Source organism: Thermobia domestica, chromosome 18, assembly GCF_964235325.1.
Source record: "Thermobia domestica chromosome 18, izTheDome1.hap1.1, whole genome shotgun sequence".
Lineage (NCBI taxonomy): Eukaryota > Metazoa > Arthropoda > Insecta > Zygentoma > Lepismatidae > Thermobia > Thermobia domestica.
In genome coordinates, this window is record NC_137471.1 from 50,044,497 (window position 1) to 50,071,399 (window position 26,903).

The window sequence follows — 26,903 nt, forward strand, 5'->3', positions numbered from 1 at the left end:
ATAGAAATGATCTGACTGTTAAAAATCCTCAGAATACTTTTTTTTATCTACTCATGCTCCGTTTGCACCTCAAAGCAATCCAACAAGTGGAAAATTCTTCCTCTTCCCGCTCCCCCTACATTGACATTTACATTCTACTTTCATACATAAAGCTCTTCAGTCAGTTCAACAAGTTATAGCTTCCACTGTAATTAATTACCACACGAAGATAAATTTATAGTTCTTTATGTCGAGTGTTGATATTTCCAAATATCAAAAACACCGGAAATCCGGATACTACACTGACCTATTATGTGGACACGATGTTAGTAAACACTAGTTGTACTATGTGGTAGCTATGCTTGAAAAACCGCTGCTAAGTTATCATAAAAATAGTTTCACTTACTTATCTCACGGTTAGTGCAATTAATGACGCATTCATTTCACACAGTTCATGATAAGAATAAAATAGTTTATGCAATGGCATAGAGCAATTACCTGAAAATATCAAAGTTCAATCCACTAAAGGTAATAAATAGAAACGAACAAATATTTAGTCTCGGCGCATAAAAAGAAGAGTTTGGATGACTAATATACCGAGTGGTAAGAACCATGAAATCAATGGCACGAGTGGGTTATACAATACAGCTTCTGTGCTTTTGTTCTTTTGTTGTTCAAACAAACTATAAATTTCAGTCTTTTCTTCTCTTTTCTTCTATTTGTTTTTTTTAGATGGAGCTTTTCTTCATATTCACGTGATGAAGGATTTTCTGCCAGAAGAAATATTAAAAAAAAAAAAAAAAATGAGTTTTAGCTGGCCTTCTCTCCTTAAACACACACTACCTATTTCACAACAGGGCAGCTAGAGCCAGGAAAACAGTGAGACCATAATGATATGTCTGAAATCTATTTAGGAAAAGGAAAAAAAAAGTGAAGAAGAAAAACAGATTATGAGTTGCCAACAGCAATAATGTTCAGCGCAATCTGTCTGATTTCCAAGAGGAGAATGACCTACACCACTTCAGGAGTTTTCGTGCGTTCAAGACTTTATGGCCAGCCAAGTTTGAAGCTTACGTTCTGAGGCACCCTTGTGGCTACAGTATTACGTTCTATGCTTCTGTAAAAGAGAGCACCAGTGGTTTTAGAATTTGTGAATAAAGAGTATGATCAGCAAAACTCCCCGTCCGATATTTATTCAGAATGAAAATTAACTACACCGTCTCACATAGTCTTTATATATTACAATACATTTACCAAATATCGTTACTAATATCAGTAATCTTCTCAGAACTAACGGATCAGGGGCTGAGCCAGCAGTTTAAATCTCCGTAGCTCGGCTCCTAATTAACCTAGAGAGATGTAGAGATGGAGAGACAGGTGTCTCTCTCTCGAGGAAGGATGAAATTTTCCAAAAGTGTGCATTTCATCTACAGCGGGGATTTCGCGGCGGAAGGGTAGGGGGAAATTTGGATGTTTTTCGTTCCCCTCAGCATTTTTTTTTTGGGGGGGGGGACTTTTCCCTAATTGTCACAGAGATATAAGCTATACCTCGTTGGAAAGCTCGTGGGGCAGAGATTCCAACGAGGTAACTTTTGTGCCTCCCGTGCCACTGTGTGCTTCTTGTCCTTGTGACTATTAGAAGGGGTACTAGGGCCACCAATGTAAATGTCCACGATTTTCTTGAAATCCCTGTCCGTCCTGAAAAGGTTACTATAAAAGCAAAGCAAGTGTGAAATTGTCAGAGTCATCGTCAGAGTGCGATATTTTATTTAGTTATCATTGTCAAAGATTTTGCAGAAAAAAAAACTCGGAAGGTTATATTGCAACTGTTTTGAGGTGTAGAAAACAAATGTATTTAAAATTGTTTACTTTGTTGCTAATTTTCAGTAATTGTGGAATTTAGTTTTTCTTAAGTTTTATTATGCTATTAACTATCCACCTGAAGCCAAAGGTAGCAAAATTAGGAAAACAATTTATGTACATTACTCTAGATTTTAAGGTACTGTTTTTATGGAAGAAAAAGATATAGACGCTTTCTGATAGTTTCCTAAATTCACTTTGATATGGTTTACATATTTATCAAACTTACGAATGTTAGAGGATTTCTAATACTTGGTTAAAACTGTTATTAAGCTTGTAAGACTGTTAAGCTTTTGTAACGTTTCATCTACTATATAGACTTCAACTACTAGACTATATAAAAAGGGTTGTTCATATTGCTGTGTGAAATTATATATTGATATTTTACCTTATTAGAATAGATTGTTACATAGTCGGATATATGGTAAAATGACCCCTGATGTTATTGATAACAAAACAATTTACAATATAGTACTAATCATGTCACCATTGGTAATATTCAATAAATGCTGTTCGACATTGTTTTTGTTTATACATATTCGTGCATTAATAATAATAATAATACTAATAAACACAATGTGATTGATACATATGTATATTTTCAAGTACTAAATATACCTATATCATGTATTTGAGTATTATTTTTTCCTTTGAAAAATGGGTTTAAAATATGAAAATCACTGTAATAAAATGTAAAATATAGGCTAGAACAAGGGGCGACCAAAAGTCACTTTGCCCTGGTAAAAGGTTTGCCTCGGTCCGCCCCTGGGTAATTGGGCACTTTATTCTCTGTTGTATTTTTAAGCAACCAATGCATACAAAAACAGTACTATATTTCCTGAGGAAACACTCGTACTATTCTTTTTTTAACCCCATTCTCGGTAACCCGGCATTTTCACAAACTCGGCCAACCTTTGGTCCACATTAGTCCAAATTGTCGGAACTCTACTGTAAATCAGAGTATATAATACGAGTCATTACATACTGTAAATATATATATATATATATATATATATATATATATATATATATATATATATATATATATATATATATATATATTTCAATATGGTGTTCCAAATAACGACAGTTAACTTATGATCTGAGTATTACTCCTAAATAACTGATTTCTGGCCTCTTTTCCAAAATTTGATCATCCATCTTACACTCTAAGCAGAATAAATCTACCTTACTCTTAGGTGCTAGTGCAATAAAGTTGACTTAATTTTCCTGTACTTGTGCTGAAATGTTTATGCATGTTAAAGATACGAAGGTTAACAGTTTGGGCTTAGCCGTACAATTTGAATCTATCAAGAAATCCGAAATATTATATAACGTTTCTGCACTATTATAAATTACGCTTATGCGAGTTCTGCCTTCATGTTGTCTCCAGGTCCGTGAAACAACAGGGGGTACGGCCGTACCACCATACCCTCCCCTGGAACCGCCAGTACTGGGCACCCAAGTACTGGTGTCAACCGGCTCGCCTCGAGCCCTAAGTCACCGGCTCAGCTCGGCTCGGTTCAACTGAGCCAACAGCTCTAGCCGATTCGATTGGAATGAGCCTTTCGTTCGGTTCGGCTCGGCTCAACTGAGCCGATGGCTTGAGTCGAATCGGTTGTGATGAGCCACCGGCTTGTTTCGGCTCGGCTCAGGTGAGCCATCGGCTCGGTTGGAATGAGCTATCAGCTAGGTTCGGCTCAGCTCAAGTGAGCCATCGGTTCGAGCCGGGTTGGCTGGTTGAGCCATCGCCGCACTTCTCGGTTCGGCTCGGTGGTGACTGAGCCGTGAGCCGAAGCGCTTGAGTCGTTGACAACACTCCAGCAGGAGGTGATCCTCTTAAGTATTATGTAACGTAATAAGTATTTACACTAAAATTGCAAAATAAGTAATGTGAATTAATAATTTACCTACAGAAAAGTCTGATACGGGAAGTCCGATATAAATTTCAGTCAGGGGATCGTTAGAGGCACGCTCGGAGTGAATCTGCGCAAATTCTGATTTTGATTGGAATTCAGCATGGTGAATTAATACCAAACTACAGACTTTTAACCCAGAAATATATTTTTTTCTATATTTTGTAGAGCAGTGTAATTATACTATATCACAAAAACTCAATTTTCATATTGGCTCAGTGGTAGCGCGTTCACCTCTGGTGCTTGAGGTCCCGGGTTCGATCCCAGCCCCCGCCAAGTGAACTTTGTGGTGGACAAACACCGTGTGCGTGGGTTTTCTCGGGGTTCTCCCGTTTCCTCCCACTTTCTTCATTCCAGCATTTCATTCATTACTCATCATCACCGTCTCCTTTAGCCTAACTGGCATAACCGTGGGACGTAGTAGTACTCCCCCCCCCCGTTGGCGCGAATGACTCATCCTCACTCTCTTTTATGACCGGGATTTTTTATATTCGTTCCCTTTTACGGCTAAGATGAGTGCTTTGGTACCTCGATTTTGATTGGCTGAGAGAGGTCACGTGACTTTAGGCCCCGCCCACGCGGGAAATTCAAATTTTCAGGTTACGTGGTATGACGTCATGAGTCACCCCGCGGGGAAATCCCTCATTCTCTTTTATGACCAAGATTTTTGAAATTTGTTCCCTTTTACGGGTAAGATGAGTACTTTGATACCTCATTCTGATTGGTTGACAGCTGTCACGTGATCTTAGACCCTGGTATATTTGAAAATTCGTTCCCTTTTACGGGTAAGATGAATGCTTTGGTACCACGATGTTGATTGGTTGATAGAGGTCACATGATCTTAGTTTGTGGGATATTTGAAAATTTGTTCCCTTTTACGGTTAAGATGAGTGTTTTGATACCTGATTCTGATTGGTTGATAGAGGTCACGTGATCTTAGGCTCTGGGATTTTAAAAAATTCGTTCCCTTTTACGGGTAAGATGAGTGCTTTGATACCTGAGGTCACATGATCTTAGACCCTGGGATTTTTGAAATTCAGGTATCCCCTTTGATGTATACTTTGGTACCTCGATTCTGATTGGCTGATAGAAGTCACATGATTTTAGACCTACCACACGGTGAACAGATTACATGGGAAAATTCCTCACTCATTTGTTTCCATTTTACGGGTAAGATGAATGTTTTGGTACCACGATTTTGATTGGTTGATAGAAGTCGCATAATCTTACCCCACCCCAATGCTAGAAATTCAGAGTGCTATGATGGCGATCCACTATAGACCGGGATTTTAGAATTTTGTTCCCTTTTTTATGGTTATCCTTTTGGTACCTTAAAGTTCCCATGGAGCGTTCAAACACCTCCCTAAATAACCCTTTTTGGTATCATGATATTGTACTGAAGTTTACATTAAATATTATCGTTGTCTTTGACAGATAAGATGATTACCAGCTTTCTTACCTTGATGGAGAGACAGCTTGCCTTATATGTTTACGTATGGAGATCATGTCCATTAATTACTAGCCTATGCCTCTGAAAGGAACAATGGTGAAAGTGGGGTCCATCCTTGTCGCTTGTAGATTTCTTATAACACATTGTTGTGAGTTTGAGAGATTTTTTTAAACGCTCAGCGTTTTATTGCTTAGTAAGCGCTTCATTAATGGAAACAGTGTTGCCAGATTTTTTCTTACCTAAACTGCTCCGATTCTTTTCGAAACGGTTCCGCAGAGTGCAAGAAATTTTAAACTAAAACTTTTTCGAACTAAAAAATTTGTAACTAAAAAATTTTAAACAAAAATTTTCAAACAAAAAATTTTCGAACTAAAAAATTTCAAAAAAATTTCGAACTAAAAAATTTAAACAAATTTTTCGAAAAAAATTTAAACTAAAAACTTTCGAACTAAATTTTCAAATCAAAAAATTTTCGAACTAAAAAAATTTAAATTTTCGAACCCAAAAAATTCGAACTAAAAAAAATAAAAATTTTTCGAAAAATATTTTAAACTAAAAACTTTCGAACTAAATTTTCAAATCAAAATTTTTCGAACTAAAATTTTTTAAAAAAATTTTCGAACAAATTTTTAAAATAAGTTTCGAATAAAGATGTAAACCACATTTGAAAATTTTCAAATCAATTTTTGAACTAAATTAAAAACCAAATTTTGGACACTAAAAATTCTTTAATTAATTTTTCGAACAAAATATTTTCAAACTAATCATTTAAACCAAATCTTGGATATATTTTCCACCTTAAATTTTCAAGATTACCATGATTTGAAAACAAGTGTTCAAGGTTTCAAGAAATAATAAAACACATTTTTTTCAACTTGTTGTATTTTAACGAAAGGTATGTGCTTTTCTCATACAAGCTGATTAACATAATAAATACAGGATCTAATTAATGAATATTTTGGACGTGTCATCATCTTCGAATCCTGTAAAGAAAAAGAAGAAACAATGGATTACTTTATGAATTTCTTTTTTCCTGAAAGAATAAAAACGAGTCAATATTGATAAGAGAGAAATAAAACTTACTCGTAAAAGATGGATGTGTTTAGGCTCATCTTCCTTTTCGGGTACGAGATGACAGCATTTCTTCCACTGATGGTGGTTTACGAACTCTTCTGGGTACTGCATTTTTCTTGGTGTTGCTCCTTTATGGTCAAGGTTCCTCCTTCGGTACGAGATGACTACATTTCTTCCACTGATGGGTTGGTGGTTTATAAACTCTTCTGGGTACTTCATTTTTTTCTGGGTGTTGCTGCTTTGTGGTCAAGAAGGTAAAAAAGGAAAAAGAAAAATAGCGGCCTCATTGGGTATTTACAGTTTTTTCTTCATCTTCTTCTTTTTCCAGTTCCAACTTGTTTTTTAACGTACCCGTACGGAACTGTATCATAGGAATTGAGTTCTTTAAATCGACGTTTTGTGTACTGGATGCTGTACATTTTTTCTTTGCGTGTGACGATGGTATGGTCTTTGGTCCTGCATATTTTATGGGGGATGGTAATGGTGACTTGTCCACGGCATTGATTTGTAATCATTTCTTTTAGCGTGTTGAAATTTAATTGTTGTCCTGCATTGTAGTTTAATGTAAATCCTCTAATTTTACGTATGTAGCTGGTGACGTTGGTGTCCGGATTGTATATTTCTAAGCTGTAATTTTTCGGCCCTCCACTGACAAATGTCTTGATGTATGCTCTTTGTCCATAAGACTCCATCTCATCCGATAAGCATCCCAAGTACGTTGAAGGTTCAATGGTTGGCTCTCCGGGCTTTTCTGTAAATATCACAGAATCCGTGTCGAAATATAAAACACGTTCCTGCAACATTTCCAGGTACTTGTACAGTTCCAGACGTGCCTGACATGTTGTAAATGCACCTAACACGACATTGGTGTTTCGGTTTTGAACAGGTACATGTTCATTGTACTCCCAGAACGCATATAACATCGTATCATTGATGGGTACAATTTGATGGAGTTTAATGTCGGGGGAAGTGAGTTTTTCATAAAATTCTTCCGGCCGATCAATAATTGTGGTCTGGCTAAAGTTTGAACGCTGACAAAGCTTTCCCCATAGAGAGTTAACACAAAGCTTAGATAAACTTCTTCGTGCAGGATTATTTTCAATTTTGGTCGGATCCAATGCAATGCCTTCACGCTGCAGGACGGTTTGTATAAATTTTGTTTCTTCTTCGGTGACACAGGAACTGGGCCAGCCAGAAGCTTCCATTTTCGATTTCAAAAACGTATTGATGTATTCCGTGAACAAGCCACCTGTTTTCGTGATGGGATCATATTGTTCAATGTCATAATCCCAAATTTCAGATTTCCACCGGCTGATATCCTAATTCTATTGCCTTCTGTATTTCATATGATACCCATGTTCCAGTGAGGCACCGCTCCTGATCGTTGTGCGTACACGTTGCTGTAGGGTCTGGGTTCATTTCTTCGGCACACGCAGCACAGTGGAAAGACTAGTTTCTTGTTGCATCGGTAAGGCAGGAGACCATGATAAAGATGGCGACTTGGCAATATCGTCATTTTGATCAGACCATTGACTTTATTTATTGGTGGTATATTTTCATCACCCTGTAGATAAATTCTAGGATGTCCTACAGGGTATTTAGCACACTTATTTATGTAAGGATAAAGCGAAACAATATCAAAATATTTTATTTTTTCTCCTGCTTTTTCATCAACTTGGTGGTACAATTTCACACAATTGGTCCTTCCTCCAAAAAAGCTATCTCTTGGATTTAAGGGTCTGCGGTTCATGTACGGATGATTCTTGAGATACGTCGCCATTGCTGGATTTTGTTTCAAAAACTGTTTAAATTCGCACTCCCACATTTCATGTACAATGTACCCCAATTCACGCAGTCTTGCATTTTTTCGTTGCGTTCGTTCATAACGGAATTCCATGGTGTCTTCTGGATTGCCGTAGATGGGCTGATTACGGCCTGTAGTAATACACACTTTACAACTGTGATAAAAACACCCGGCATGCTCATAGATGTGCTCCTTTAACGTCTCAGGATCTTGGTAGTAGCCATCAACATGGAATCCCGCAATAAACACTTCTTTTTGTCGGGCCGCATGTAAGATTTGTTTTCCTTCGTTTTTTTCAATGTAGGCCAGCCATTGCATTGCAGCGATCGATTGGGTACTTCTCCATCAATAACCATGTGCCGGTAGAATTCCAATGGTGTTGGGTTTGAGGAAATTCCGGCGGAATACTAAATTAGAAGCACTTGCAATCGTTATCGTCTCCAAGAAGGGATTCACTTTGGTTTCTGCTTCAAATGACGTCATAAACGAAACGCATGCTTGTCGCAGTACATTGACATCTTGAATACAATAGTTGATAATGTCCTTCTGGAAATCAAACGTGTCATTACGATGCTCGTTGTACCACTGCATGAACTTGTTCCTGTCTTCGACGGCCATTTCATTTGCACCATAATACTTCGTTTCCGGAAGTGGTCCAATATACGATTGATTTTCTTTGGTGTTGAAGAAATGCGGGAAGTAGCCTTTGGTTGCGGGTAAATTGAACGCTTTTGACAATTTGCTTAATGCCATAGGCAGGAAGTTCAAAGAGTCAATGAACGTCAGATTATTCAACATTAAACTCAGTATCTTGGTCCCATTTAATATGACGTCAGGTCTCCATTGGCATTGTTCTACCATGGTCTTTAGAATAAAATGTCCATCGTAGCCCTTCGAGTTGTGAGCGAGACAAAATCCTATTTATATTGGGACGACGTTCCCGCAAGTACTGGAGGAAATCATAAACTGGATCCTCTCCTTGGAAAATATGCTGGCGCTGACCACACGTACTGCAAGACTGCTGGATATTATCGTTTTCAACACATGCATAACATACTTGTTGTGCAACCAATAAATTCGGAACGTGGACCTACATATTATCGCCAATATTCTTGTCTTGCATGATTCTATATCGTAGAAAATCAATAAGGCTTTATTTGCGTGCATGAGTGAAGGAACACCGGGTTTTAAGCATTGTCGATCGGGAAGCATGAAACATTGATGCGATCCCGGAACAATCTTCTTACAAACATTACAAAAGATCTCATTACAATCATGAATGCGTTGTCCAGTATGCACAAAAGAATATACTCTGTAACATTTAGTACATTGCTTCACCATTTTGCATACAGGTTCCCCTTGATGATATACAATATTACGATGATTATTAAAACATTTTTCGCCGTAAAATTGACGATTGCAGTCGTTGCACAATATCGGCATTTGATTCTTGTCGCATAGAGGTCTCTGTAAACATTTGGAGCACGTTACAGGACAATTTTTCACATGTTCATTACGTTTACTATACTTTTTATGACACGCTTCACAGTAGAACTTGGTTGCAAAACAAGCAGTTAAAGATTGGATGATGTCAAAATGGCCGGCCAAACAAATCAAATTTATGGGAGTGCGATTTTCGTCGTTGGGCCCCTCGTACATGATGTCACGGCCTGTGAAACTGGTATAGACTAATTTTATATTCTTTGAGGTATGACTGGAATTGTTGAATTTCATTTACACTGGCACCATGATCCAAATTGACTCCTGTATTTGCACATAACGCATCGACTTCATCGTCCACAACATATTTCGATTGGCGTTGATATTGCCAATATCGTTTCACATCTACATTCTTGTATGCCTTCAGACCAATAGCAATAACAAGGGCGTACGCCAGGCACCTTGAATCTTGATTTTTTACGCGTACAATCCCTCGCTTACTACGTAACAATTCTTCATTTTGAAGTATTCCTTGCCGCAAACCGCCATAGCCACGTGGTATATCCACACGATGAAAATGAACGGTGAATGGCTCGTGCAGGAGAAATGCATTGTTACTTTGTAAAACTCTTTCAAAGGAGGCCCACATCGTTTCCAGTGTCATGTTTCGTGCTTGGCGAAAACTCACCCAAAATGGCTTATTGGTGTTGCGTGGTGATATTATCGATAAACCAACCATCGCCTCATCGTCGACATTGGCTAATAAATGGTCCAGCATTGCTTGGAAACTATTATGCACGTAATGGATAATATCGGTTCCTACGGGCGGTGCATTAAATTGTACTTCCACCATTCTGCCCTCAATTTAAATCGTCTATAATGACGAGTGATTTCATTACGAACAGTAAAACCCGATTCGGCCATGGTTAAAAAAGGAGAAAACAAACAAACAGGTACAATTACGATAAATGTGTAAGGGAAAAAGGAATTGAGCAGCTTGAATTTACTACAAAAGAAAAGAAGAAAGAAAAATCTTAATCACCTGATAAACAGGAAATCATAACATTCATGATAAATCCTTAACTAAGCAATTCATGTAAAGGTTCTGAGTTTGATTCCCTGGCGGTGACGTTCAGAATCACATTATTAAAGTACGCGTAGTAGAAATTAAAAGTTTTTAAAAAATAATTGTTACTGAAATGAGTGTTTTATTGGTGTCATCCTGGAAATCAAACTCGAGACCATTACATCAGCATTTAACTGACCTACCATTCAAAAAGAATGCATGAATGAATGTTTCATCAGTACTGAGATGTGACAAAGTACGCGTAAGCATTTTTTCCACTCACAACGACCTTTAAATGATGCGTTTGCAAGTTGAAGAGATTCACCAAGCATTAACGTTACGCATACGTAATTGTCGAAACAAAATCTGTATAGCGTAATTTTTTTTATTATTGTGACTAAGCGGTTAGCGTACATGGTTCGGACATGGAAGGCCCTGGTTCAATCCTCGGTGGGTTTGCTTTCCACGTCGGGGGCGATGTCAAGCCTTTTCTGAAATTTAATATTCTCACGCGTTATCATACATTCTTTTCAAAACTAAGCTAAATGGTTGACGTACACACCTTTGGCCCTGGTTCAATCCCGGGTGGTAGCTCGAATATCACGTTAAGCTGAAGGGACGCTAAACTAAAACAATGGTTTCAAAGGGTATCAAACAATATTATTCTCAAGCATAGTTTTAGAAATTTTGTAATGCATTCTTTTTAAAACCAAACATACACATTTCTGGCCATGGTTCAATTCCCAACGGGCGCTCAGATTCAACATTAAGCTGAAGGGACGCTAAACAATATCATTTCTCGTGCTTAGTTTTAATGGGTGGGGGGTTCCTGATTCGTACTCCCACTTTCCCATTCAACTAATTCCACATAGCGTAAATATTTCGTACCAAAAGTAAAACAGTGTATTAGTGATCCGCCCACAAATATGAAATAAAAATTTGTGTGAAAAATAAAATCTCACTGAACTTACCTCAAATTCAATGAACAAAAAGTCGGTGCAATGAAGACACTTTTAAAAACAGACCTTCTCACTCGACAGTTGAGAGTGGTGTAGGATTTGAAAAATGAAATTTAGATTTTTATTTAGGTTGCTGTGAAAACGATATCATCATCAACCAATCAGAAACGAGGAAATTCATAAAATGACATCACAACGATCCAATCAAAACGCTGCTTTTGTCATGAATCACGAACCAAAACGATGTGTAACAATCGATCGTGACGTCATTCACGTTTCTCAATAGTTACAACATCTAATATCGCAATTCCGATCATGACATCATCCGAATGCTTTCTACATACACCACCTTTCGTAAATTGTGACATTTCATTTTCCTCATATTCCGTAAGAAAATATCAATGTTTGCTTTTTTCCATGAATCATGCTGACACGTTCGTAGTAAAACTAAAGTAAAACGATACAACATTCGCTGACGCTTGCATTTCAATCATATGTGGTTCTATGTCAACACACAAAGAAGTCTATCAGCATTTTATTTTAATTCACGAACGGAAGCGTTACACTGTCAGATTTATTTTCTTAAAGTATAAGTGTATCCTTTTCAAGGACCATGGTTCGAAACCTACCAAGCATGATTAAATCCGATCTCATTTAAGTGGTTAGCATACACATCTTTGGTTTGAAAGACCTGAGTTCGATTCCTGGAGAAACATTTTCTTAGGATTTTTCTTTTTAATTTTCTAAAACTTGGTTTAAATTTCTAGTTCGAAAATTTTAAAAGTTTAGATCGATAAAAAGTTTGATTTGAAAAATTTTTGATTTGAAAATTTAGTTCGAAAGTTTTTAGATTAAAATTTTTTGTTCGAAAAATTTTTGTTTAAATTTTTAGTTCGATTTTTTTTAATTTTTTAGTTTCAAAATTTTTAGTTCGAAAATTTTTTGTTCGAAACTTTTTGTTTCAATTTTGTTTGGTTCGAAAATTTTTAGTTACAAATTTTTTAGTTCAAAATATTTTTAGTTTTGAAATTGTTTTGGTTAGTTCGAAAAACATTTAGTTTAAAATTTCTTGCACTCTGCGGAACCGTTTCGAAAAGAATCGGAGCAGTTTCGGTAAGAAAAATCTTGCAACACTGTTTCCATTAATGAAGCACTTACTGAGCAATAAATCGCTTAAACTCACAACAATGTGCTATAAGAAATCTACAAGAGACAAGAATGGACCCCTTTTTCATTTGAGAGACATAGGCTACTAATTCAAGAACAGGATCTCCATACGTAAACATATAAGGTCTCTCCATCAAGGTAAGAAAGCTGGTAATCATCTTATCTGTCAAAGAGAACGATAATATTTAAGGTAAACTTCAGTACAATATCATGATACCAAAAAGGGTTATTTAAGGAGGGGATTGAACCCTCCATGGGAACTTTAAGGTACCAAAAAGAATAACCATAAAAAGGGAACAAATTCTAAAATCACGGTCAAGGGTGGATCGGCGTCATAACACACTGAATTTCTCACATGGGCTGTGGCTAAGATCATATGACTTCTATCCTCCAATCAAAATCGAGGTACCAAAACATTCATCTTATCCGTAAAATGGAAACAAATGAGTGAGGAATTTCTCCACGTTATACCATGTAATCTGTTCACCGTGTGGCTGGTCTGAAATCATGTGACCTCTATGAGCCAATCAGTATCGTGGTACCAAAGTACTCATCAGAGAAAATATCTGTAAAAAGGGAACGATTTTCAAAACTCCTCGGACCTAAGATCACGTGACCTCTATCAACCAATCAACATCGTGGTACCAAAGCATTCATCTTACCAGTAAAAGGGAACAAATTTCAAAAGTCCCAGGGTCTAAGATCACGTGACAGCTGTCAACCAATCAGAATGAGGTATCAAAGTACTCATCTTACCCGTAAAAGGGAACAAATTTCAAAAATCTTGGTCATAAAAGAAAATGAGGGATTTCCCCGCGGGGTGACTCATGACGTCATACCACGTAACCTGAAAATTTGAATTTCCCGCGTGGGCGGGGCCTAAAGTCACGTGACCTCTCTCAGCCAATCAAAATCGAGGTACCAAAGCACTCATCTTAGCCGTAAAAGGGAACGAATATCAAAAATCCCGGTCATAAAAGAGAGTGAGGATGAGTCATTCGCGCCAACGGGGGGGAGTACTACTGACGTAAAACTCAAATTTTTCATTTCATTCTTCAATTTTTGAACCCAATTACGGTATATGAATAGACAACTTACAAGTGAGAAAAAAATACCAAAAAAAAAAAAAAGTTGATAGCTTACATTATTTTTTATTCTCTCTATACAGTTTTCTGTCTCTCATCGCTACATTTGTTGTGTATAATATTTTTCTAACATTGACCCAAGCTTTTATGTCATCAGATAATTTGTAGTTTTAGCTTTAGTCGGAGTAGCAAGTAGTTTCAGTAAGTTTTTGTACTGACACGTTAGTGTTTAGATATTCTCTGCCATCTAAGATGGAGGATGACTTGTTTCATTCTCTGCACCTCATTTGTTCCTCAGATATCCGTTTTAATATCACTTCTATGTAGTGACGTATTATACTGGTAAATAAAATTACATACATTGTTGTAGATAATATAAGGGCGCACTGAAACGTTAATACTGATGGAAAACGAGAAAGAACTGATTGATAACATATGAAACTAGCTCGGCTCGGTTCAACTGAGCCAACAGCTCGAGCCGGAACAATTAGAATAAACCATTAGCTCGGCTCAGTTGCGATGAGCCACCAGCTCGGTTCGGTTCAGCTCAGGTGAGCCATTGGCTCGGTTCGACTCAGGTGAACCATTTGCTCGGTTCGGTTGAGCTCAGGTGAGCCAACGTCTCGAGCAGGCTCGGTTGAATGAGCCATCAGCTCGGTTAGGCTCAGCTCAGGTAAGCCATGGGCTCGAAGCCCGCTAGGTTGGGTGAGCTGTTGACTCGGTTCACTTCTCGGTTCGGCTCGGTGGTGACTGTGCCGTGAACCGAGCCGCTCGAGCCGTTGACAACACTACAGTCAAATCAAATTCTCTGTGAAAATTCAAGTCAATTGGACCCCATATTATCTATTCATCAACTTCTCATAAATCATTGGAGGTGAACCTTGAGTCCCATCGAACAAAATCAGCTCGTAACTTCGTCCGTTTCTTACAGGAATTGGATAACACCTCCCCCCGAACTAAGATACATTAAATTGTGGTCATATGTAATTTTTGTGAATGCTATATTCTTTGGCACATAGTGCCGCAGTGGGGCTCCCTCACACTTGATTCCTTTCCTACGGACAAAGTTTTCTGGATCAGTGTTGAATTCAGACGTTTACACCGGGGGGGGGGGAATGTCAACTCCGCGGGGGGAGGGTTATTTTTCTGTATTTTTTCAAGAAAGCAGCATATTTAAAATTCCATTCACATACACATCTTACCTAATATTGAGACTAATTGCTGATAAATATTCAATGAGTGATTATAATTAAAAAAACAATCGTTTGATTTCATCTAAAACATTAAATAAAGACTGGCAAAAATAGTTTACACTAAACTTTAACTGCTATTTACAGTAGCTATTTTTGTTATTATTTCCTATATTCAGTAGTTACTGTTTGCTACTAATGTAGAAGCTTTTAAAAAGATTTAAATTAACTGAAATATTTTTTGTTCTAAAACAAACAAACATAGGAATATCTTAACAAAAAGTTATCATTCTTTCTCACACTTCTGATTCTAAATCAAACATATTAGCCTTCGTTTCTTAACTGCATACACATCAATAGTTTATGGGGCGTTTACACTTAGTCGATTTGCGTTCGATTCAGTTGAATTGACGTCACTTTATCGACCGTGTAAACGGGACTTCAACTTAATCGCTTCGAAGGCGACTAATCGACTGGCAACTGAATTGAAAGACGTTCTATTTTCTGTGGTTGAAATAATTGAACACATCCATCGATCTGATTCGGCCTAGTTGCTTCGATTTAGCGGCAAATGCAGCGAGTCGATTTAGTCGTGCGACTAAATCGACCAAGTGTAAACGCCCCATTAGTTTACGAAATCTTCAGTAGGATTAGTGCCGTGTCGTGGAAAATCAGCGCTTGGCGCGAGAGTATACGACGGCACCCCGGTATATATGAGTGAGGTCGACAGACCAGCCGCGAAAGGTGAGAAAATTTTAAAAAGTAAACCCTGCTTTTCCTTGATTTTGAGCACTTTTCATTACTTTTTTCCTTTCATTTTATATACGTGCACATGTGTTTCATTCCTCTGTTTTTCTTTCCTTCTTTTCTTTTCTTTTCCCTCCCGAATTTTGCACCCCTTACTTCAGCGCCCGGGTCCGTCGCCCCGCTTGCCCCTCCCCCATGGCACGGCAGTGAGCAGGATCTTGATCACCTTCAATAGCAGTCTTTCACTTATATACTATTATCATATTGATAAATTCTATATAAGTCTCTAATCCAGGAGGGATAACTGTTCCTCCCTGATCCCTCTAAATGACGCCCACTGAATCTCACCCTTTAACTGAATTATTTTTAATTAAAGAAAGGTGTATTTACTTTAACAATCGTAAAACACATTTACGTCTGTTACTTCCGATGCGAGAAATGGAATTTAGGCGCCCTATTTCAAATAATGTAAGAACTGTACATTTTCAAGAACTGAAGTCTGCTGACATCAGAGATCATATGGAATGATCGAAAGATCTTCCCTATCTTTCATTTCCTATCTCAACCTGTGCTAGTGTTACCTACTAATATATAATATAGGGCGAGAGTATAGTACCTACTAAAATACAAACCTTGCTTCAACAATTAACAATTTCATGTTCTGCCAAACTCAGTCATAGCGTTAAGAAATACAAGTTTTATTGACTATTTGGTATTCTATCTTAGATGTTACATGTTTAATGTTTATGTAGAATGGGTCTGCGTCATTTATATGTATATTGATAGATCGGATTTCGTCTGCACGTACACGGAAAGAAAAGCAAATAATTGGGTGAAGTAATTTCTACATTTTGTGACTGAAATTTTGGTAGTTTCTCCGGGGGGAATGAATTTTCTTCGGGGGGAGATTTCCCCCCGGGCTACCCCCTGAATTCAACCCTGTTCTGGATGAAAGCTTGAGCCCATTCCCCTGGGCACTGATCATAAAAACAATACAGCACTATTGGGAAGGGTTCGAAGGATTACAGGTTCCCTCGGACAACGACGTGCACCTTCCCTTCCCGTGTAATTTTTGTATGTCCTTACGTTCCTTCAAACAGCCTGCTACATTAGAAACGATTTTTCATTTAACAACATCGTTGTCTTACCAGTGTGGAGCCCAAACAGCAGGTGAGACCAGAAAACTTCCACCATTTTACATTGAAAACTACATATTTTCACCATCTTTCTTCTCTTTCACTTCTTTCGTATCTTTACTCTTTACTTATAACGGAATTGGCATATAGCCCTGGACTTTTTGGTATATGCGGTAAATTAATTGATGTTCAGCATCGAGGCTATATGAAACGGCACCTACGGTTTAAAATGTAATCCCAGCTCAGGTGATCATAATAATTTTCTGTTCATTACAAAATAAATACAAATATTATTTAAAAAGTTGTTAACAAAGAGCCAAGACAACATGATAAATCATCAATTACCGTTGAGTTTATTTTTCTAGTCGCTGCCTTAACCTAGATCTTTTGAGTAATTCATATTCTGGCCACACTGTAATTTCTCTGGACGGCAATACCGAAAAATTCTTCCGATTCGTATTTCCGGATGTAGAATAATAATATCTATTATTGTGGTAAGTTACATTTCATTATCTCATTTCACTTACGAAAAACGGGCAAAAGAAAAATGGCTAGCTTTTGTATCAGGTTTAGTAGTCTGTCCCTTATATCAAGAAAATGAATATTGTTATGTATCTTACAGAGAGTGTTTTTACAATATGTACTATTTCTTCAATCAACAATAATAAAATAGAGAAATAATAGGTAACTTTACAAAGCAGCTACACTGACAATAAATTTAAAAAAAAAAAACTTTCTGATTCTCACATTAGTTCGGTTTTCCGTCCTTTTATATTTCATACCACATATTTGTTTCATATCTGAAAATTAGCAATATATTAGTAATAATATATATATTTACCATCTGTTTGATGTCCTGTAAGGCCCAATCAGAGCACTGCTTGTTTGGTGTTTTCTGCATCTACAAAGGAAAAGAAATAAAGTATTAGTACATTTCTACAAGAAAATACAAATTAACAAAACCCAATCATTCCTGAAGTCCAGATCACTATCGGATCCAGAAGAGTCATTTAAGAAAGGAAAGGAGGACCGCCTCATGAGGGTCGAGATGTGGAATAATGGGGTGATTATAACTATATAGAAGATGTTAATGAACTATACCGATGAACTAAAAGAAGTGGCTCCTCATATAAAATAAGAAAAAAAGTTCATATGGACAAAAGTGCATAGTTTTAGAATTAGGGTATTCCAAAAGCATGAAAAAATACAACATCAAAGCATACATTATTCTGAACGGGAGGAACCGTGGAGTGATAATCTATACTCCATACCTTAGCTACTTTGGGGCTTACAGTGAATTCCCAAATAAATTAGAAACAGAAATATCTACAGTTCACTAATATGCCTGTATAAAACACCGTGTATTTCGCTGAGCTCTTGCCAGACTTGTATCATACAAACTGGAGCGACTGAAAAAGAAAAAAAAATGAATTCTTTCAGTTTTACGTCCCATGTCTATGCCGACTAGGCTAAATGAGACGGTGATGATAAGAAATGAATGAAATGGTGGAATGAAGAAAGTGGAAAGAAACGGGAGAACCCCGAGAAAATCCACGCACTGATGTTTGTCCACAACGAAGCTCACTTGGCGCGAGCTGGGATCGAACCAAGAAGCAGATGCATTAGACGTGAAGGCTCTACCACTGAGCCATCGCGCCTCCTTCATACAAACTGGAGCGACTGAAAAAGACTGTATTTGATAGCTTTGTCGGGGAATCTAAGATTTTCGGTTTCGGCACTGATCGTCAAAAAGAAAAAAAATAAAGGAAAGAGAGAGAAGTTGTTTTTGAAATTAATTCAGTGGTGGGAAAACAGGTTATATTTTCGCATTTATCTTTCAATAATAAAGAGAGGTCGTATAGTCCCTGCTTTGAAACCAAGCCATGTGAGTTCGTAATGGGTATCGTGTCCGAGGGTTTTCTCGAGGTTCTCCCATTACCTCCCATATTCTCATTCTATTAATACCTTTATAAACATTTAATTTCATAAATCAATTATTTCCTTTAGCCTAAAGGGTATAATGTGGGACGTTAAACAACAAATTTTATTTCAGAAGGTGTATACATCGGTTCGAAACTAATGCCCAACAATAATGTGTAGCGAGATTTTTTTTTTTTTATTTAGCGTATTCAAAGAACATATTCTATCTCCGAGCTTAGCCCTTTATTACAACCGGAGGTAGTAAGATGGTCATTTCCGGTTTCAATATTAAATCCCCACAGTTGGGAAGTCTAGCATAGTTTCACCAATACTGAATCCGCATGGTTGGAAAGTCTAGCATAGTTTTCCAATATGAAACGCAACTCAGTATTATTATTATCTATACTTATGTATAAAATAAGGTACCTGTCGACAGAATTTTATATAGAAAGAAGCCAACTACAGTTATCAAATTTCGTACACACAATTTTTTATTTTAGCAGTTCTTTTACATTTTCGGCTCGAGAGGACGAATCGGAAAGGCCAAACGTTACTCAATTTCTTTGGTTATATCTAAATACGCCTTACCTGTATACAACCCAAATTATTTATTTGTTCCGCGGGCTTATATAACAACATAGGATAAACACCTTGGCAATAGAGTAAGATACTCTTCTTCCCTTGTTTTTGTCCAGGTTCTGAATAAATACCCAGCAACAACGGGTACTTCCAGCTAGTATTAAATAATATGTAAATGTTACTGCAGAATAAGGATCAATACCGTGTCAATGGCCTCGTAAGATATGGACGTATGTCCCATCTACAAGGGATGCTGCCCCAAAACCTAATCGAGAACTAGGTCACATCTCATAGTTGTAGTCCCAGCTGTTACATTGAACTTGTGACCTGGCTCTCAGCCAGGAAAACGGTAACAAACTTCCCGCGGTATCTCTACGCTTCCCGCCAAAACCCTGGAGATATCGATCGTTCGTTATTCCCTTGCATCCTACAATGAACAAGTTATCTAAAGAGGCTTTCCCGGAATTCCCATTACTCAGAAGTTACACTGCAGCGCTGTAACAATTTATTACACTACATAGCGCAATGCACATACTATGTCCTTGAGTTTACTTTTTCTTCTCTTCTCTTTTTACTCTTCTTTTACTTTTAGAAATAGACCCTAGATATACTTCCTTGATAATAGCACTTCCATACCGGCAACGACGATTGTCGTTTGTTTTCGCTTTTCGTATGATAACTAGAACTACAACTTCTGATGTTACTATCCCAAATGGATGCGACAAGTCAGGTTCTTAGTTGCAAGATGTCCCAGTGGTGGTGTCCTTACCTCAAGTGCGTGAAATCTTTGGTTCGATCCCAGGTCTCGCTAAATGGGTTTTATGGTGAATAAACAAAGGTTTAGGTAGATTTTCTCGGGGTTTTCCCATTTTATCACACTTTCTTCATTACAATCGTCACTTGTTTCATTTATCCTCGGAGAAGAATAATCACAAAACGTCCTTCGCACGGGGAATACTTTCATTTTGGACATAAAAGGGTGAATTTTGATTTAAACGCCATCGAAAGGGTCACTGTTCGTCTCAACGACCCCCATAACTGATTCGATACTAATATCGGTCATTTTGATCATTTATATATATATATATATATATATATATATATATATATATATATATATATATATATATATATATATATATATATATATATATATATATATATATATATATATATATATCTTCCGCTGTCCAAGTGGCAGGGCTGAATTTGGATTTAAACGGCATCAAAAGTGTCAATATTCATCTCAGCGACCCCGAAAACTATGGATTCGGCACTAATATGGATTATTTTCGATTATTTTTAAATATCTCCCGCTCCACTAGCCTTAAATTTCACCGTCAAAGTGAATGATAAAAACCATCCTTAGTGATGCGCACGAGACGAGTCGAGACAGGATCTTCCTGGCAAAATTCGAGTCGAGACACGGGTCTTTCAATAGAACAATATACATTTTTCGAGTCGAGACATCACATTTTCGAGTCGAGACAGCCACAAATCTTGTCTCGTACGCATTCCTAACTATCCTAGGTCCGAATCTAATCTATGTTGAAAATTTGATAGAGATCAGTCTCGTGGTTCAAGAGTTTTTAAGTCACAAACATAGTGATTTTCATATTAAGACTATTCATGGCTTTGGATTAATTGTTTTAACAAAAGAGACACTGACCAAAGCTTAAAACTTAACTTTATTTTAAATTATAATTTGTTACTGTTTCGGATATCTAGCATATCCTTCTTCAGACACGATCGAAATTAATGAAAATACATATATATAAATGTTGTTATAACAGAGTTTAAATTCTTTAACCGTCATATATATATTCATTGTTATAAAAAATTTTTAAATTCTTTTAACAGTCATATATAGAGTCATTGTTGTACTTTTTTATTTTTATTTATTTATTTATTTTTCTTATTTACCGAGGCCTTCAGCCCATCCTATAAGTCTTCGTGTTCACTTTCCAATTAAACACTTCCTTTATTTTTGACTCTGTTATAACTCTGTTATGAATTTAAACTCTGTTATAACAACATTTATATATATGTCTGTATTTTCATTAATTTCAATCGTGTCTGAAGAAGGATATACTAGATATCCGAAACAGTAACAAATTATAATTTAAAATAAAGTTAAGTTTTAAGCTTTGGTCAGTGTCTCTTTTGTTAAAATGATTTTCATATATATACTGATTTTTAATATTATTAATATGAGTGTTACTATGTAACTTTTGACATGTAAACAATACAAGTAAGTTATTATTAATGTGTAACAATATTATGTACCATACCTAGGTCTCTCGAAAATGATTTGAAAAATGATATATAATTAATTGTAACAACAATACAATCTCTGCTAGGATATGATTCAAGAATATAAGAAGTAGAAGTTTTAAAACAATTATAAATAAGTTTTTTTTTTTTTTTTAGTCAGAAAATGTGGTACCTCTATATTGATGGCACAAGCTTTGATTTAATTCATGAAAAAGAATTTCTGTGGAGGAGTGGGATAAGTCCTTCAATAGTAGGACAGTTTCATCACAGTTAGTTGAAGATACTTAAAAAAAAAAAAAAAAAAAACCCTAAGTGAAAGAAATGGATACAACACGATATCGACTCAAAAAACATCGACAACTACCGGAAGAACATAAGGAAACCACAAGTCTTTTAAATCTTCTTTCAAGTCTTCAGGGTCGACATAGAGAGAGAAAGAGAGAGAGAAGCCGTTAAAAAAAGAAAGAAAGAAAGAAAAAAAGATGGAGAAAACTGGGTTTTATGACTGGTGGAAGTAAAAGTTTTGCAAATGCCAGTCATCATTATCATCATCATCTGGAGTTTTTTGAATGCCACGGAAGCAACTATATCACGTCTCGAAACGCTTGATTAATGTAGTGAAAACGGCGAAATGATCCGTGCAATTCTGAATCCGTTCGAATGAAGTAACCTTGTTTGTATGAAGTCACCAGTACGAAGACATGAAAAAAAAAAATAACACTGAATATATATATAGTCAAGTTAGAACATTCTTTTACTACGTTTGTACATAGTGCGTTACAGAAGTCAATATTTCATGTTACTTCTTATAACAGAGCTTCTTTTGTATTTATCTATCTTTCTTTCTTATCATGTTCTTTATATGTATTTATATCATGTAACCAAAGTATTTATTCAGAATATCATTAGACTAACTCCTTATCAGTGAGGGGAAGAGGACAAGAGAAACCAGTGAGTTCAGTTAACAAATAATGAATGAACAGTCTACTTTGCAGAGCTTTTATCACTTGCGTGAGCGGTAGTTTTTTTTTTCTAGAGCAGTGATCACCAAACTGTCGATCGCGAGCTACTAGTGGTTCACGGGGACATTTTCGGTAGATTGCGTGAACGGTGCGGTTGGCTAACCTTGATTCCTCCACTGAGCTGACGCTAACGACAGGGGGCACTGACGACAACAACTGTTTGTTTCTTCCACTCAACTTCCACTGTCAGCCTCATCTTACAATTGATTGTATACACATGGGGTTGTGCACGTTATGTTTTTCGTGTGTATATTTGACATTTGCTAACTTGGATAGTTTGATTTCACATTTACTAGAAATATTATAGGCAATAAACAAACGTAAGATTTAAAAATACAAATAATAATAATAATAATAATAATAATAATAATAATAATAATAATAATAATAATAATAATAATAATAATAATAATAATAATAAGTTGGTAGCTCACAGTAGGACTTCAAAAACGGCACGACAGCTACGAAGCTTCGTAAGTTTGGCGACCACTGCTTTAGGCAGTAAATAAGACAAGGTTTGGCATATCCCACAACCAAAAAAATTCAAACCACATTTAATAGAGATGGCACCGACTTTTATATAATACACGAAAATGCAATTTCTAAGGGTAAGACCCTTCAATTTTGTGTCAGTACTAGACTTTTCTCTAGATTGCAAATACTAAGAATGATGAAGCTATACTCCATGTGTCACAGCAGTGATAAAAGCGTCACAGTGTAGTTCCTTATTGGTTGATTTGTATTTATGTCGTTTGTCAGCAGCGTAGCTGTATACGACGGGGCCCACAATTCAATTAAAATATATCCCCATAACCACCGACATGAATTTGATACTCGCCCACAAACCGGAGATCGAATCTGAGTTCTCGAGCATGAAAGACAAACATGCTACAAACTAGACCGGACAAGAAGGCAACAACAAGGCAGGCAAATGTTTTTCTTTTAGCAGGTAGTCTAAAAAAAAAAAAGTATTGGTCCTTTTGCATACGACATGATGTTAGTGTCCCAAATCTCAGGGTACACGACCTGCAGCGGGTCAGTCCTAACGTGATTTAAGAGCTGACAGTTCAAGCTAGTAGAAGGCAAAAATTGTTGGAATTCTTATAATCAAACGCAAAGTATGTGCCATAATTATGAGTGAACTTCCCGCGAAACTGCACTGTAGTTTACAATTTTAATACAATAACGGTGCACATGCTGCTCAGGCCCGTGAAGAAATTGGTGCCGTTGATGGACAAGGCACGTTATCAAAAGCAACAGCTAAAACGTAGTACAGTCGTTTTGATTCTCGAAAATTTCAATGTCCAAGATGGTCCTTGTAGTAAGCGACCAATCACAGTAAAAGTGGATCATACTCTGGCGTTATAGTAATGCGTAAGCAGTCACGGCATCGTCAATGGTATAAATATCCATCACGAAACAGTATTAAACTATTTTGAAAAAGCTGGGTAGTAAAAGAAGCTCGGCGTTTGGACTACATGATCTGACTCAAAAACATTTATTTAAAGTTTTCCAGCCTTAGAACAAAGTAGACGTAAACAAAGCGAAATATATTACTCTGCGGCTTACAAGTCCTTTGGCAGCGAGAGACGTGAACAGCAAGATCGTCTGCTTACTTACCGTCGTCTCATGATTTCAAAGTGTTGGTTGAAATAATTAACGCAATGACACTGACTACTGCTATGTTGAAAATACATATTTTCTTAAATAAGTATATAGAGATTGCCTCTGTTCCTGTTGTCCTGTTTTGTGTTTTATAACACGAGACGAAGATGGATTATTGCCACTCATCGTCGCCATGAAACTGCATTCTACAATTTCAAATGAGCGGGATCGGCGCGCGAACGCATATGTCTGCGCAGTAAATACTATATGTTTAAGTACAGGTATGGTTGAAATAAAGCTACATCTGTTGTTAAATATTATATACATATTACGTTTATTATCACAAAATGCAGGATAAATTCAGACATCTTTATTTGAAATTATTATTTTAGTAGGGATTATATTGCGGTAGGATACTAGTGCAGTGAGACCAACAACCAATCACTGGTCATTGACCCACTGGCAATCAGGTGGGTTTGTTTACATCTACTTTTTTCTAAGGCTGGAAAGAGAATAGTTGATCGAACTTACTGAAAGTAACGAACTTGGGCCATTTCTAAAGCCGTCGATCACGAGTAGCGAAAACTGGATATCCTACGACAACAATGTGCGAAAAATATTGTGGATGAAGCCAGAGGTGCCCACAAGGGGGGAACATTACGCCAATGGCGTCATTAAAAATTTTGGGGGAATTTTTTTAAATGTAAAATAATTAAAATTGCCTCATTTCACACAAAGACAAGTAAAAACTAGTTCCTCTGTCAATTACTACATTATTACACCTTCCTGCTTCCCCTTCTCCCCTTACTCCTGCCGTCATAATATCATAACCATTTTAATGAATGTTTTTCTGTCTTCTGATCTGATTTTTTTCGATTAAACATAGAACCATATAGCAAACATAATCGAACTCCTTCCCCAGAATTGTTTTTAAACGTTAAGATTCATTAAATTCAATGTTTTTGTTATTCACTTTTACTTGTGTAAGTTGATGTAATTTTTACACCTTACATTTTCTGGAATAATGAAATTTTTTGTGTATCTTGAAGCAAATATGTCTTTTTTTGAAGGAAAAAAAACATGTAGCCTTGCTCTGAGTTAATGGTTGTCAAAATAAATATAACAATATGCGTAAATAAAGGCTAATTTTAACAAACATGTATAAAAAATAAATCAGTAAAATACTGCTTATAAGTAAATATTGAGGTGTATGGGAAGTTGTAGGTCAGTTAAAAAATAAAATAAAAATAACTTTTAATTAAGTATACCGGAGAAAGAGGAATTACTCTGATAAAAGTTTTAGAAGTTTAAATTCAGAGACTAACAACAAAAATTCTTGTTGAGAATAGTCGAGCATCACAGAAAAGTCGTTACCAAGCGAACAAAAGAAGGGATTGTATCATTCAAAGTTGATTATTAATATAACACACAGGGTATCTACTGATACTGGAAATATAATGGAATTTTGATTCACATACTGGAAAAATCGTGAAACTAGTAAATTGTCAACAATACTTTTTTGTAATTGTTTTAACAGTCTTACGTTAGAAACAATTTTGTATCCACTGAGATTGTAAATTTTTCCAAAGCAAGAGTTGTATACATTTTGTAATTACACATATAAAACAATGGATGGAGTGGAGGTCTGTGAGGGGGAGTTGGGAGGCTCTTTTAAAAAAATGTTAAAAAGTCATTTATTAAAAAAAAATCAAGGATAACTAAATTTATTCAAAATAAATTATTCTTTTGATGGTAAAACAATTACAAACATGGAATCATCAAATGTGTGATTACTCCTAAAGATTAAAAAAAAAATCATTGTATTAGGTACTGGAATAAATTTTACTGATAGTTATACTGAGTATACTAGAAACATACTGGAATTATGAAAATGAAATTCAGTAGAACCCTGAACACGTTTTTCCTATCACACTACCTATTAATTTTAGTCTAGTTTTAGCATTATTTTAAGTTTGTGATGTCTAGTTTTAGAAATAACAGTAATTAACATTGAAATATCGTATTTTTTGCCTACTTTTACAAAACTGATCAAAGTGTAAAACCTCTAAATATTATCCAATCTTATTAAAATTTGTTATAGCCCTATATATCTTTTACATCACTGAGACTCGGGACATAAGCACAGTCTGCAGAAATTTTACATTTTAATTTTTTGCCTTACAAAATGAAACATTCTAAGCTGTACAAAGATTAATAAACTACATTTAATTTTAAAGTTTGTGTAATTGCAACGTGTCTTTTTTTTTAACTAATGATCTCACATATTGTAATAGGAAGAGGTGCAAAATTAATTGGGAGGGGAATACTCTGTTAATTTTGGGGATTGGCGTCCTTTGGGGGAGGATTGGCATCCCTGGATGAAGCGAGAAGAAGTTCACAGCATGCCCGTAGCTAGCCCAAAAATGTAGGGGGGCTCGCTGGAAGTTTGGGGGGCCCGATCCTACCATATCATAATTCATCACCATATTATAGTTCATTTGCTAGCCTACCGTGAAAATTTTAGGGGGGGCAGCAAAAAATTAGCCCCCCCCTAGACCCCCGTGGATACGGGCCTGGTTCACAGTCTGTGGCGAACCCCACACTGACACCCAGGTATGCTGTGTGTTTGG

At 36.5% G+C, this 26,903-nt stretch overlaps 1 protein-coding gene across 1 annotated transcript in view; it reads right to left on the reverse strand.

Annotated features, from left to right (window-relative positions):
- LOC145674804 (F-box only protein 32) overlaps positions 1-26,903 on the reverse strand; it is a 237,791-nt gene that overhangs the window by 133,029 nt on the left and 77,859 nt on the right. The window contains exon 2 of the mRNA XM_081745023.1: positions 17,715-17,774. Within this exon, the coding sequence (XP_081601149.1) occupies positions 17,715-17,774 (60 nt within the window). The remainder of the gene's footprint in view (positions 1-17,714; positions 17,775-26,903) is intronic.